Genomic DNA, 14,343 nt, shown 5'->3' with positions numbered 1-14,343 from the left:
ATACAAATTTCGTCTAGTTTTAGTCGACAGTTAATCAAAATGTTTTCATCTGTAAAATTCAAAGGACTGGTCCGAAAATAAAGGTTTCCAACAATCTCGAATGAACAGACGAGCACATATTGTAGTGTCCACAACAGGGGTCAGCAACTCTGTTCCTCGAGTGCCACTATCCAGCTTGTTTTCCATGTCTCACTCCTTTAACACACCTGAATCAAATAATCATGATCATTATCAGGCTCCTGCAGAGCTTGCTGATGAGCTGATCACGCGGGCTAGTTTTCAGCAACGTCTGCATCGTTTGTAGCGGCTGTTGGCTGCAGTAAGGTTTTTTTTTTTTTTTTTTTATTGCTTCTCCCTCTACGCACGTGACATCAGCGCGTTGTCCCGCATTAAAAGTAGTCCGGGCAAAACGTGATGCTTAGAGCTGTCAAAATTAAACGATTACTCGAGGTGAATAAAATTACTCGGATCAGTTTTTAAACTCTAGTTGCTCGAGTTGCTTGAATATTCGTTTCAGCTCTAGTAGCATGTATCACCGAGTGTCAAGACACAGGTGTGAATGACTACAGCCATATTTTTGGGGATTTTATGGGTAAAACATGATAATAAGGGTAATAGTGATAACAAGGGTCGCGATGCAGAAATTACAGACATTAAGGAGTGTTTGAGATGTTCTTTTTCATATATTTACCCTTTAACTTTTTTTCCAATTATTCTTTGTTTGGATCGATTATTTACCATTTAACATATTGGGGAAAATGCGACAGTAACAAAAAAATACAATTACAGTTATGAGGTAGATGTCCGTGACTTATTTACAGACGCCATTTTTTTCATTATGACATAATCTGTTTAAAAGTTTAAAACGGGTCCGGCCCGTCTCCACATTTGGTCCGGCCCCCTGAACAATACCAGAGAGCATTTTGATTTTTTGTTTTTTTTTTAAATAGTGTTATTTATTTCCTGGCTTATTTTTGTAAAGAACCCAGAGAGGGTTATTTGGTTATTATCTATTTAATTAATAGTGTTATTATTATTATATTATATTATATTATATTATATTATATTATATTATATTATATTATATTATATTATATTATATTATATTATTTTTATTTTATTTACTTTTGTTCCGTGAAGAATCCAGAAAGGGTTATTTGATTGCGGCTTTCTGAAAAACAATAAATTTTTACATTTAGGCACTCCTGCAATCGTCACACTTTTTCTGTTACAAACTGACCCCGGCCCCTCATCAGAGAAGGGAAAAGTCATGTGGCCCTCACAGGAAAAAGTTTGGGGACCCCTGGTTTAAAATATGAGAGGGAATAATTTTTTTGTCGTTTTTTTTTTTTTTTAAACAAAATATTAGACATCAATTAATCATTCTAAGCTAAAAATGACACATTTTGAAGAATAAATATAATTACTTACCTTCTTTTTATGGCTGGATTGAAACAAAAGCGCTTGCGCGACATCTGTAAACGGGGGTTTCCAGGGTAAAATGGACAAATTAAAAATAGTTCGGAGGCTTAATGCGCCATGAATCTGCAATGGCAGCATATAGACATATTGTTCTATCAAACACAACAGTTCTTTTGGCTTAAAATATAGCAGTTTATTTTAAAGAAGGGTGCAAGAGCAGAAACTGCTTTTTCAGCCTTGTTTGTGTTGTCCGCCATATATATAGTGTGTGTGTGTGTGTGTATATATATATATATATATATTATACAATTTTGCTTCTGTTCAGAAAATATACTGCTTTCATTGTCTGATATCACATGTAAGTCCATCAAAGAGACTGAGGGCTGTCTGTGAAATATTTTTTGGGAAAATGAATAACATTTATGTTCACTGTGTCTTTGTTTATGAATTTCTCAATAACCTTTACGGATTTAACTAGTCTTGGATGCAGGTATGCCTAAAACACACTAATCTTAACTTGAAACCATAACAGATCTTGAACCGCTAAAGTGAAGCCCTATCACCTGCTTGAACCCAAAGATGAAACCTGCTTTAACCTTATGTGCCATGTAATGCAATTTCTTCAGCTTCTCACAAAAATACAAAAAAACTCATGACATTTCCTAGTGCGGTGGTCAGCAATCCGCTGCTCTAAAACTACATTCAGCACTGCCCAAGTGGCTCCCTGGAGCTTTTTTAAAAAATGTATGGAAATGGACAAAGATGCAGGAGGGAAATATATTTTTAGTTTTATTATCGTTTTTGTCAGACAAACATGATACAAGCATTCCTCTAATTCAGGGGTGTCCAAACTTTTTGCAAAGGGGGCCAGATTTGGTGTGGTAAAAATGTGGAGGGCCGACCTTGGCTGACATCCTTTACGTAGAACAATATATTTAAGCAAATTTTAGCAAGCCATTCTGTGTGTCACATTTGCTGTATTATTATTTTTTAAATTAATTTAGGACTGTCAAAATTATCGCGTTAACGGGTGGTAATTAATTTTTTTAAATTAATCACGTTAAAATATTTGATGCAACTAACGCACATGCCCCGCTAAAACAGATTAAAATGACAGCACAGTGTCATGTCCACTTGTTACTTGTGTTTTTTGGTGTTTTGTCGCCCTCTGCTGGCGCTTGGGTGCGACTGATTTTTATGGGTTTCAGCACCATGAGCATTGTGTAGTTATTGACATCAACAATGGCGAGCTACTAGTTTATTTTTTGATTGAAAATTTTACAAATTTTATTAAAATGAAAACATTAAGAGGGGTTTTAATATAAAATTTCGATAACTTGTACTAACATTTATCTTTTAAGAACTACTTTCCCTGTAATCTTGTCGTACATGTCAGCGTGTCTTGTTTGGTAATATCGCCTCACATTGAACCCTTTAAAAACAGCGACTGTCTCTTTGCAAATGACGCAGACACAGTTGTTGCGTATTTTAGTGAAGAAATAGTCCAATTTCCACCTATCCTTGAAGCGTCGGCCGTCACAGTCAACTTTTTTTTTGTTGATTGTTGTCATTTTAGAAATGGGGAATAAAGGGTAACACGGGGTAGTGTTGCATAGAGTGCTGCTCCCTTTTAGTGGGTAAATGAGGAGCAGCATTTAGTGTGTAAGATACTTCATATGCTGGTAGCAGTACTGCTGACCAATTTATTAAGTCTGTGTGCGGGCCAGACGTTATTGATTTTATGACAGAGGATGGGGGCTGGATGAAATTTGACCACGGGCCACATTTGGCCCCCGGGCCGGACTTTGGACATGTCTGTTCAATTGATTAATATTGTAACAAAAAACTTGAGGGAGCATCGTACAGCAGAGTAGTCACGGTGTGCGTCATTCTCTATAGGATGCACTGCAGGGAAAATAAACATTTATTGTATTTAGGGCTGCAGCTATCGAATATTTTAGTAATCGAGTAATCGACTGAAAATTCTATCGATTAATCGAGTAATCGGATAAAACAAATATATTTTTAGGTGAAGAGCAATTATACATATACATGAGAAAACAAGACATTTCATCTAATCTTGAACCATTTTCAGTCAATCAATGTCTTTATTTTCGTTGTATATTGTTGAAAACAGCCAACAATTGCATCTCAGGTGTAACTAGAATAAAAAAAAAAAAGACTAATTCACTGCTTTCACTCAAAAAACTTTTAGATCTTATTAATATATATATATATATCTTACCTAAAAATGCCGTTACGCTTGATAACACACATCACTTAAAAGTTTTTTTCCCACGTGTTTCAATTGAATTTCTCATTGTGTCAAGCCATTTTTAAGTTCTAGTTAAGTTTTAAGTTAGTCTAAACTGTAAGTCCTGATAGGATTTTGAGTTTTTGCAGTGTTCAAAATAAATGTATGATACAGGCTGTATTGGAGCACATTAGGGACCAGTGCTACTTGGTGTTTTATCCAGCAATGATTACTGAGCTAAAATTGATAGTTAGCATGATTACGTTTTTATTTTACACCCTCATCACTCCACAATGCTATGTTATGTTAAAGCCTGTATGTAAGACACGTTAGCCACGCATCGACAGTGGTCATAATTAATTGAAACCTAGCCCTCCGCAGGGCTAACGTTCCGTGAGCTAGTAGCGACAGTAACGTTAATCTTATTTATTAGCGCTTAGCGCTCTTTATTAGCGCTCTTTATTAGCGCTTAGCGCTGTACTGCTTTAAGATGGCGGCTGTTTACAAACGCTGCCCAGACGCGGCCGAGTCTGTCAATGCGCATCTAGTTCAACATACATGTGATCTCAATGAGACGCGCCAGACGCTGCCTGTTACCAATGTAGCATTGTGCGGGCTAGTATTTAGCAACGTCGGCGTCGTTTGTGGCGGCTGTCGGCTGCGGTAAGTTTTTTTTTTTTTCCCTTCTTCCTCTCCGCACGTGACAGCGCGTTGTCCCGCATTAAAAGTAGTCCTAGCAAAACGTGATGCTTAGAGCTGTCAAAATAAATGATTACTCGAGGTGAATAAAATTACTCGGATCAGTTTTTAAACTCGAGTTACTCGAGTTGCTCGAGTACTCGTTTCAGCTCTAATTGTATTTTCCGCTCTATAAGGCACACCTTCAATGAATAGCCGATTTTAAAAACATTTTCATGTATTGGGCACACTGCATTATAAGGCACAGTAGTAATAGTAGTAGTGGTTGGCGTTGCGTTATACATCCACAAGAGCTGAGCTAAATGGAATGTCATGCCATGATTAACCAATATTGAGCTATATGTAAGGCACATCGGATTATAAGGCGCACTGTCGGCTTTTGAGAAAATTGAAGGCTTTCAGGTGCGCCTTATAGTGCAGAAAATACGGTAATCATCAAGGCTCATTATGTATTTGTAGCCAACTTCATTCATTCATTCTCAGTCATTTTGATAGTAGGTTAATTTAAATAATATAGATACGTACAGCAGGTGTTGCCTTCATTTTGAGGCTTACTGTATAGAAGGCTTTCAAGTTTTTTGCGACTCCAGACATATTTGGTTGTTTTTGTTTTTTTTTTTGCTCCAATACGACTTTTTCAACATTTTGGGTTGCCGACCCCTGTCCTAGTGTATAATTGCCCAAAAATAAAGTGGATGTAAAGTCCTTCATCTCTTATCAAACGCCATTTTTTTATGTGAAAATGGGACAAAGATACTATTTTGTAAAACATTTTCCACCAATGTTATGTTTTTTCCTATCCACTATAGGAACTATCGGCAGAAAAGCAGGATGAAAGGATTATCATTTAGATTAGTGTAAGGTTGCTTAGGGATACGCTAACAGTGATAGCTTTTATCAAGTCTCCGCCATCTGGTTATATAGCAATCATGCTAATGTTGTCATAATATCTTATTGTGCTCACCCCATTGATTCACAGCAGAGTTATGCATGTGTGGGCTGGAGCCTGTGGTCTAAATACACAAAGCAATGGTTTTCCCGTCAGTAACACTTAGCACATTAGCACACTTTAGCATACACAAGCGGGCCATAAAGTCTCTCCAGTGAGCTCTTTCATGAGCCAGGAGTCACTGGCCTGCTAATACTGCTGTACCATATTCATAAAAGCTGCTTTTTCAGGATCATAGCTCAACCACAAGATTGCCCTTCTTGTATTGATTGCTGTATCCAGCAGCGTTGAGGCTCGCTGTGGGGCCAGAAATGTAAAAACATTTTAATGAGTTTTTTTTAATCAAATATATGTACAGTAATTTCTGGACTATAAGTCGCACCTGACTATAAGGCGCTACCTACCAAATTTGACCCGAAAACAGCATTTGTTCTTAGATAAGCTGCACTTGACAGTAAGCCGCAGCTGTCCTCACTGTATTATGGGATATTTACACCAAAAGATATTAACCGGTAACACTTTATTAGACAGCGGCATCATAAGACTGTAATAAGACCAAAGGAACCACCATGAAGCTTTGAACCAATTGGCTGCAAAGCTTCATTGCTTCAAGAATCTTCATTTTGCCATCACTGCTCCTTTGGGGTAGACAGTCAGCCTCTGCTGCCACCTTTTGTCAACACTGTTGTTGTCCAGCATGCCTCCTAGCATGCATTGCAGCGCTACAGATGTAAATAACAATCAAAATGCTTTTTCTGTGCTATCTCTTCAGCTACTACCTTTATTTGACAGTGGCACCATAAAACTGTCGTAAGACCATCATAATTTTGACATGGCACTGCCATTAGCATTAATGAATGCTTATGACAGATGTCATTTTGCGTCATCCGGCAAATTGTCTCACTTTTGAATGGATGTAAAAGATCCGAGCTGGACACAAATGGAGTGTTGGCGACATAATTTGACGGATAATACGTAATGAAATTCTTTTATTCATCAATGCGTATGATAGTGTCATATCATAATTATGACTGCCTTATGGCAGATTTATGATGCCGCTGTCAAATTAAGTGTTACCTATTAATCCCCAAAAATCAATAAGTAAGCCGCACTGGACTATAAACCGCAGGATTGAAAATGAGGGAAAAAAGTAGCGGTTTATATTCCAAAAATTACGGTAGTTAATTCATCATTTCAAACTCTTAATTTGAAACTTTTTTTTTTTGTTACTGTCCTAAAACCCTGTCAAAACCCCAAATTCAGAGAAGCTTTAGATCCTGTTAGTAACACTTGCAAAATAGCACATTAGTAGCATACACAAGTGGCTCTTAAAATCTCTCCAGTGAGCACTTTATGATCTAGGAGTCACTGACCAGCTAATCCTGCTTAACCGTATTCCTATTAGCCGCTTTTTCCGGATCATAGCCACCTATGAGCCTTGATTTGTGAACACTGCTCTGCAAGCTTTGAAGTTTCACAGGTGGGCAGGCACTGAAACAAGAAGTCGACGTGCTGCAGGCTAAATAGCACAAGGCAGGAAAGAAGTGAATGTAACAAATCTCAACGCAATGACTCAAGCCAGTCTGTAAGACGATCCCAAAAAATGTCGTTCTGCTTCATTTTTTTTTCTTCGAGTGTTCAGTTTCCAAGCATCCTGACAGTTACGCAACAGCCGAGGGGCCCAAGATGGGAACAAGCCTGTGCTAGCCACCTGTGAATATTTAAAGAAAGAAAAGGAGAAATACAAGAAATGACGTTTGACAATGAAGTAATTTACAAGTGAGATTGCAGTTTTATGCAACCAATGGGAGGCTTCATTATGGACGGACAAAGGTTCCATTATTTGAACAAAAGTAGACATTTTTGCTATATAGGAAAGGGCCGATTTCACATTGGGTATTTCTTTGCCTTTGGGACAGAATTTGCCAGAAATTGCTTTTTGTGTGTGTTCACGTGACCGTTGCAGCGTCGCTCATTCAGAAAAGCAGATGATGTCAGTGCCAATTGCTTCAGAAGCAAAGTGGGTGTGGAGAGGCTTGGGTCTTAAAGTTCATTCTCTGGTTGTTGCATCTGCTTCTGGCTGCATTTCAGAAGGCAGCAATTTCACTGCTGGTAGACAGAGATGGGTAGCGTAGCCCAAAAAAATAAAATAAGAGTGGCATTATTTCAAAATAATATTACTCAAGTAAAAGCAAAATTAGTCATCAAATAATGTCATCAAGTACAAGTAAAAATTTATTTGTGTAAAGAATACTCAAGTAATGAGTAACATTACATTTCCCACCAGTTATTTATATGACCTGTTATTAAGTATAACCTATTACATAACCACATTAAGCCGAAGAAATGCAAAAAAAACCCAAAAAAACATTGAATTCCGGCGAGAGAAAAAAGAAACTACAGAAATGAAGCATTATTTGTCGATAGAGCATGACTGCCCTTTGGTGGAAAACACGTATTTCATTTATGACATTAAAAAGATCATATCTTCGGTTTTCTGTGGTCTATCGGTCCCAAATAAAAACTGGGAGAGAGGTTCAAATCCACGCTTTTGAGTCATATTGACAGCAGTGCTTTGTCAAAGACATTCAAAGTCATTATTGTTTCGACATCTCGTTGGTGAAACAGGTAAAGCCACTGTTGGCTTCTCTGGCGAAAAATACATTAGTTAAAAACTAATATGTGGAATAAAGAGGAAATATGTTACGACTAGTGTAGCCCAAAGCGGTGTAAGAGCAGTATTTGTTCTTTAAAAATCTACTCAAGTATGGCCAGAGGTGGGCAGAGTAGCCAAAATTTTTACTAAAGTAAAAGTAGCGTTACTTCAAAATAATATTACTCAAGTAAGACTAAAAGTTGTCATCCAAAAAATGTGGTGAAGTACAAGTAAAAAAGTATCCAGTGAAAAGAAGTCGTTATGTGTAACATTTTGAGTAACTGCTTATTTTTATTTGTTTGGTTTTTTTCCAAACAATGGTATTTTTTTCTCTCAGCACAAACTTATCTATATGAAGTGTTGTTATAATGATACTGTTCAATAACCCAATCATATCATTAAATTAAAGAGAGAAAGACACCAGTAATGAAGCATTATCCGTCCAAAGAGCATGAGTGCCTTGCCCTCTAGTGGAGAAAATAGTTCTTAGTTTGAGTCGTGAATACTGTAGTTCCTTCATAGTTAATGTTAGGAAATTAAAAGGATCATATCTCCGGTTATCTATGCTCATTCGGTGGCAAATAAAAACTGAGTTTTAAAAAAAGAGTTTTAAATCCATCATTTCGATTCATGTTGAGGGCAGCGCTCTAGGTCAAATACTTCATTTGTTACGTTGCTTTAAAGAAGCATTGAACAGGCTTGCGTGATCATAGAAGGGCAAGCTTGCGTCTGATTGGTGTAATGCAGTCATGTGATTATTGTTACAACGTCTCACTGGTGAAATTAGTAGCGCTACTCTTGGCAATAGCATCGCTAGCAAAAAAAAAAAAATCTAATATGTAGGATAAAGAGGAAAAATGTAACGACTCTTGTGTAGCCCAAAGTAGCGGAGTAAGACTAGAGTTTTTTTCTTCACAAATCTACTCAAGTAAAAAGTATGTCTTAATAAAACTCTTAGAAGTACATTAATCTCAAAAAGCTACTCAATTGAATGTAACACTAAATGTAAAGTGGTACTACCCACCTCTTCTGATAGAAATATCAGTAATACCCCCACAAGGGACAGATAGCTGGATAAAAAAAAGTCTCATTGACCTCCTTTATGCGACCATCATGAAAAATTATCACGAGTTCTGCTCACTATTGTGGCATGGTTCCCTTGATTACTTTCGATACTCAGAGAGAGTGAGCTTAAATATAAAATCTGGCAACAGCGCAACATGACGTGAAGCAAGACAAAGATAATTTTCAGAAAAACTACCTTCTAGTGATGTCTATCTTTCAAACACCATTGAAAATAGGGCTGCAGTGCACAGACCAATTTTGACTGTCAAAATTGGATCAAAATTGAAACTTGATTAATTATACAAAGTCGAATTTTAATTATGTTTGTAATTAAGGCATCCACAATTAAATTACCCTGCTCGTTGGCAATTTTTCCATTTTTAATGTGGGCTTTGCTCTACATCCAATCAAGCACCCCCTCAACCAGCTGTCAGCTAACCACTATGAGGAAAGAGGTTTGTGAAGTTGCTTGAATAACAAGCAAGCACCCCCTGCTCAGTATCAGAAAATAGTGTAGCAAAAATAGGAGATGAGAAGCAGCATTATATGAAGATTTAGTGAAGTGCTGCAACGATTAATTGATTAACTCGAGTAATTCGATTAGGAAAAAGCTTTGAATGTTCGTTTAATTAGAGTGGCGTTGTAATGGTTTGTTTTGAAAGTGTTTGCATTTAGTTTTATTGATTTGGATGGAAACACTGCCTTCTAGTGGCAACAGTGAATATGACATAACTGCTTAAAATGGATGAATCCAGCTGCTCCCTGTTAAGGGCAACATAAGGAAAGTTTTTGGGAGAGCTAATATATTTTTTTATCCATCCATCCTCCATCATCTTCCGCTTGCGCCAAGTCAGGTCGCGGGGGCAGCAGCTTTTAACAAGGAAGCCCAGACTTCCCTCTCCCCAGCCACTTCATTCAGCTTCTCCGGCGGGATCCCAAGGCGTTCCCAGGCCAGCCGAGAGACATAGTCTCTCCAGTGTGTCTTGGGTCCTTCCTCGGTCGTCCTCGGGGCCTCTCGCCAGTGGGACATGCTCGGAACACCTCTCTAGGGAAGCGTCCAGAAGAACCACATGCCTGAGCCACCTCAGCTGGCTCCTCTCATGGCGGAGGAGTAGCGGCTCGACACTGAGTCCCTCCCGGATGACCGAGCTTCTCACTCTATCTCTAAGGGAGAACCCGAAGGAAACCCATTTCGGCCGCTTGCATCCAGGATCTTGTTTTTTCAGTCACGACCCACAGCTTTGTGACCATAGGTGAGAGTAGGAATGTAGATCGACTGGTAAATCGAGTGCTTCGCTTTTCAGCTCAGCTCCTTCATCACCATTACGGACCGGTGTAGAGTCCGCATTACTGCAGACGCTGCACCGATCCGCCTGTCAATCTCCCGCTCCCTCCTACCCTCACTTTTGAACAAGACCCCAAGATACTTGAACTCCACTTGGGGCAGGATCTCATCCCCGACCCGGAGAGGGCACCCCACCATTTTCCGACTGAGGACCATGGTCTCAAATTTGGAGGTGCTGATCTTAATCCCAACCACTGCACACTCGACTGCGAACCACTCCAGTGAGAGTTGAAAGTCATGGCTTGATGAAGCCAACAGAACCACATCGTCTGCAAAAAGCAGAGATGCAATGCTAAGGTCACCAAACCGGACCTCCTTAACGCTTCGGCTACGACTAGAAATTCTTTCAATAAAAGATTATTAACATAATCGGTGATAAAGGGCAGCCTTGGCGGAGTCCAACCCTCCCCTCACTGTGAACGAATTAGACTTACAGCCGGCAATGCAGACCAAACTCTGACACCGGTCGTATAGGGACCGAACAGCCCTTACCAAAGGGCTCGGTACCCCGTACTCCCGTATTTTTTGTGGGAATAGGTGTTTGAACGATTTAAGCATTGTAAAAAAACGTTTGCATTTTATTGCATTTAAGCTAGCGGACTTTTGCTATGCAAGTTAGCCAATTGTTCTTTGTTGTACTTAGATCCTCATTTTTTTGTATACCGTTTGAGGCTAAGATGAAGTATTTCAATATATTTTTAAATGAAAGCGCAAATCTGCCTAGTTTGAAGAAACACTCGAGAATTTTATTTTGTATTCGCATGTAATGCTCTTTTGAAAGTGCAATCTTGGCAAGCCCTTGTTTTACATGTCCTAAAATTTATTCTGCAACATTCCGAATTCGATTACTCAATTATTCGAACTAACCAGTTGATTGATTAATCGACTACTAAAATAATCGATAGCTGCAGCCCTAATTTCGTGCATCGATAGGGTTCACCATTCCTTTTCAGATTCAGTTCAAGTGATCTAATGAAATTATGAGTTTCAATTTTTGAATAAGGCTGTCTGTAGCATTTTTTGTCACTAACTGAATATGTAAAAAGATGTGATTAATCGGACTTTGTTCATTTTTTCCTAGGCTGATCCACGACATTGCAAGTGTGAGTACCAAAATGGCTGCTCAAATTCCAAAGAACGTTGACAGTCTTTGACAAAGTCACCCCAAAGGTACTAGAGGATTTGTAGACTCTCAAAACATCAACTCCTTGCGCACAAAAAAAGGGTCCATCATGCCGATCCTCAAGCAGCTGGTCCACTCCACCCAGTCAAAGCGGCGTTCTCGCGCTGACCTGACGGCAGAGATGATCAGCGCACCTCTGGGTGACTTCCGGCATACCATGCACGTGGGGCGCGGTGGTGACGCTTTTGGTGACACGTCCTTTCTCAGCACGCGCTCAGGTGAGGCTCCACCCCCTGATACCAAGCGCGGTTCTCCGGGCTCCAAGCCATCGCTGCTGGCCCGCACCTTCCGGGCCAGCAAGCGCTCACACTCTGTCAACCGCGGGGATGGGTATGAGTACAGCGCCGCTGCGCCCACCGGATCAGCTAACTTTGTGAAAAACGCTATTTCCCTGCCGTATCTCAATCGTCATGAAAGCGAAGGGAGAACGCGGGTGCCCGCTGTCTCCGAAAGCACGTTGGTCAACGGTTCGGCGGCCATTGCCACCTTTGACACAGAATTTGACGAACGCAATTTTGGCGAGCTTTCTGAGCTTCCGCCTTCCCTGCCCAAGAGCGGCGGTGGAATGAAGCACGCCGAGTCCATGATGTCCTTCCACGTGGATCTGGGCCCTTCCATGTTGGGTGACATTCTGAGCGTGATGGAGAAGAAAGGCTTTGAGGATGACGACCTCGGCTACGAGGAAGGCAAGGGCAGCGAGGGCCACAGTTCACCTGCCCACATCCCTCTAATCGATGACGACCCCATTGTTGAGGAACGCCGCCCACCTGCCAGGCCGCCTCGCATGATGATCTACCAACAGAAGGCCATGGTGACTCCTTACAGCCCTGAGCTTCATACCAGGAACAACCACCAGCACCTGGATAGCTGTTCCGTATCCAGCTCTGGTTCTACCACCGAAGAAAAAACACCCTACATTCACCACAACGACACAGACAGTGCCAAGTACAGTTCGCCACGCGGGGAGGATGACTTCTCTTTCATGGACGATGATGACGATGAGATCAGAGTTTAAGACCTGGGCGCCGTCGCCAAACGATTTTCACCGATTAACTGAACCTACTTTACAAACGGACCTCGGTTACGACATCCAATACTGTCGCTTGTCTTAAGACCTCGTCCATCAACGACTCCGCTTTGGAACACAATGTCATATTGAAACAGAAAGTGAAATCTGTGGCTCAGAATGTTGTCAAGAGGGCTAGTTGGGTACTTTGGATCTTGTGTGGAATTCGCATGTTGTTCCTAGTTTGCGTGGGTATTCCTTCCCACATTCCAAATGCAAGCATGTTAAGCCCCTTTCAGACATACCCTGAACTCTGGTTAATTCCCGGGATTTAAACGGGTAGCCCTTATGTCTGAAAGCAATTTCTCTGGTCTACTGACACGGACATGAACCAGGTTGTGTCCTAGTATAATGTCCGAGATTTACTCGTGACGCGGCATGTGTGAAAGCAGCTGTTTCATTGCAGGGGCACAGCACGAATATTGATGACGTAAATATCATGTCGGGCTGATCGTCTTCCTAAGCGGTAAACAAACATCGCAATTATCAACATGGCGAACTGAAAAGATGGCTAAATTAAACCTGAAACATAGTGAAATTGAATGGCTACTGGATCTTAGAGCCAAGGAAGAGACAGTCTCTCATCCATCTTTGGAAATGTGTGGTTTATTTTGTTGCCAAACCAAATAAAAATGATATAATGTCCGGGTTATAAAATCCTGCTCCCCGGACAGAGCACACCGAGTCACTAACACGGGACAAATCTGACAGTGTCCAACCCTGTTAATTCCCGGTACATCTCCACACGTCTTAAAGCCATGACATGGGTTAATCCCGCGTCATCGTACACGGGGATTTAGCAGGATATAAGTCTGAAAGGGGCTTTATACTCATTGAAGACTCTGTCTGTGCTGGATCAGTTGGAACAAAGACCAGGACCCACTACGGCCCCTGAGGACTGGTTTGCCCACCCCTGCTCTAAATTGTCCTTTGTTGAGAATGTGTCTTTGAATGGCAGTCTAGATGTACGCGGTCTCCCAGCCAAAGACAGCTGGGATAGGTTCACTCGCGACCCAAATGAGAAGCACTGTAGTCTTAGTCTTAAAAAAAAGTAGGGTGTCCAATTGCACTTGAAATTAGTTGCATCTTAAGACCTTTTACAGAATAACAGAATGTTAAAAAATTATAATAATAAAAAAAAAAAAATGTGTATGGGATTTGGTGGTGGCAGTGTATACGTCATTAGCTAACGCGACACAAAATGGCCTCCAAAGGGAAGATTCTCTCTCAAAGGGACGTCATTATGACAGTATTCGCTTCAGGACAAAACTGAGAATCAACTAATCAACGGACGCGCATTTAGGTTCAGCGTTCATCACCCTGCCAGAAAGTTACTCACCACTCAATTTTAGGTACACCCACGTTCAAAAGCAATAGCTTTGTAACGATTAACATTAAAAAAAAAAAAAAAAAAAAAAAAAAACAGTACTCTGGGGAAAATGTGAACTTATTTTTTGAGGGTGGTTGTAGTTTACATATTTTTAAATAAAACTATGAAATTATGATCAATTATTAAATATAAAATCACATTTTGAATTGTAATATTTTGTAAAAATATATGTATTCACTCTATAGATGCATATTACTGAATAATACACAAATGAAGTAAACGATCTTTTTAGTGAGATGCATGCTACAACCACGATTCTTTATTTTTAGTATATGAACAATGAGCTATTTTTCGAGGTTGTAGTATGCTTATTT

At 40.0% G+C, this 14,343-nt stretch overlaps 1 protein-coding gene across 1 annotated transcript in view; it reads left to right on the top strand.

Annotated features, from left to right (window-relative positions):
* Positions 1-14,065, top strand: part of cdc42ep4b (CDC42 effector protein (Rho GTPase binding) 4b) — a 44,728-nt gene extending 30,663 nt beyond the window's left edge. The window contains exon 2 of the mRNA XM_057826056.1: positions 11,472-14,065. Coding sequence (XP_057682039.1) covers positions 11,623-12,588 — 966 coding nt within the window. The 5' untranslated portion in view covers positions 11,472-11,622 and the 3' untranslated portion in view covers positions 12,589-14,065. The remainder of the gene's footprint in view (positions 1-11,471) is intronic.
* The last annotated feature ends 278 nt before the right edge of the window (positions 14,066-14,343 follow it).

Source organism: Corythoichthys intestinalis, chromosome 21 (genome assembly GCF_030265065.1).
Source record: "Corythoichthys intestinalis isolate RoL2023-P3 chromosome 21, ASM3026506v1, whole genome shotgun sequence".
NCBI classification, from domain to species: domain Eukaryota; kingdom Metazoa; phylum Chordata; class Actinopteri; order Syngnathiformes; family Syngnathidae; genus Corythoichthys; species Corythoichthys intestinalis.
The sequence above is the reverse complement of the archived record's forward strand: the minus strand, read 5'-3'. Positions and strand labels throughout refer to the sequence as shown.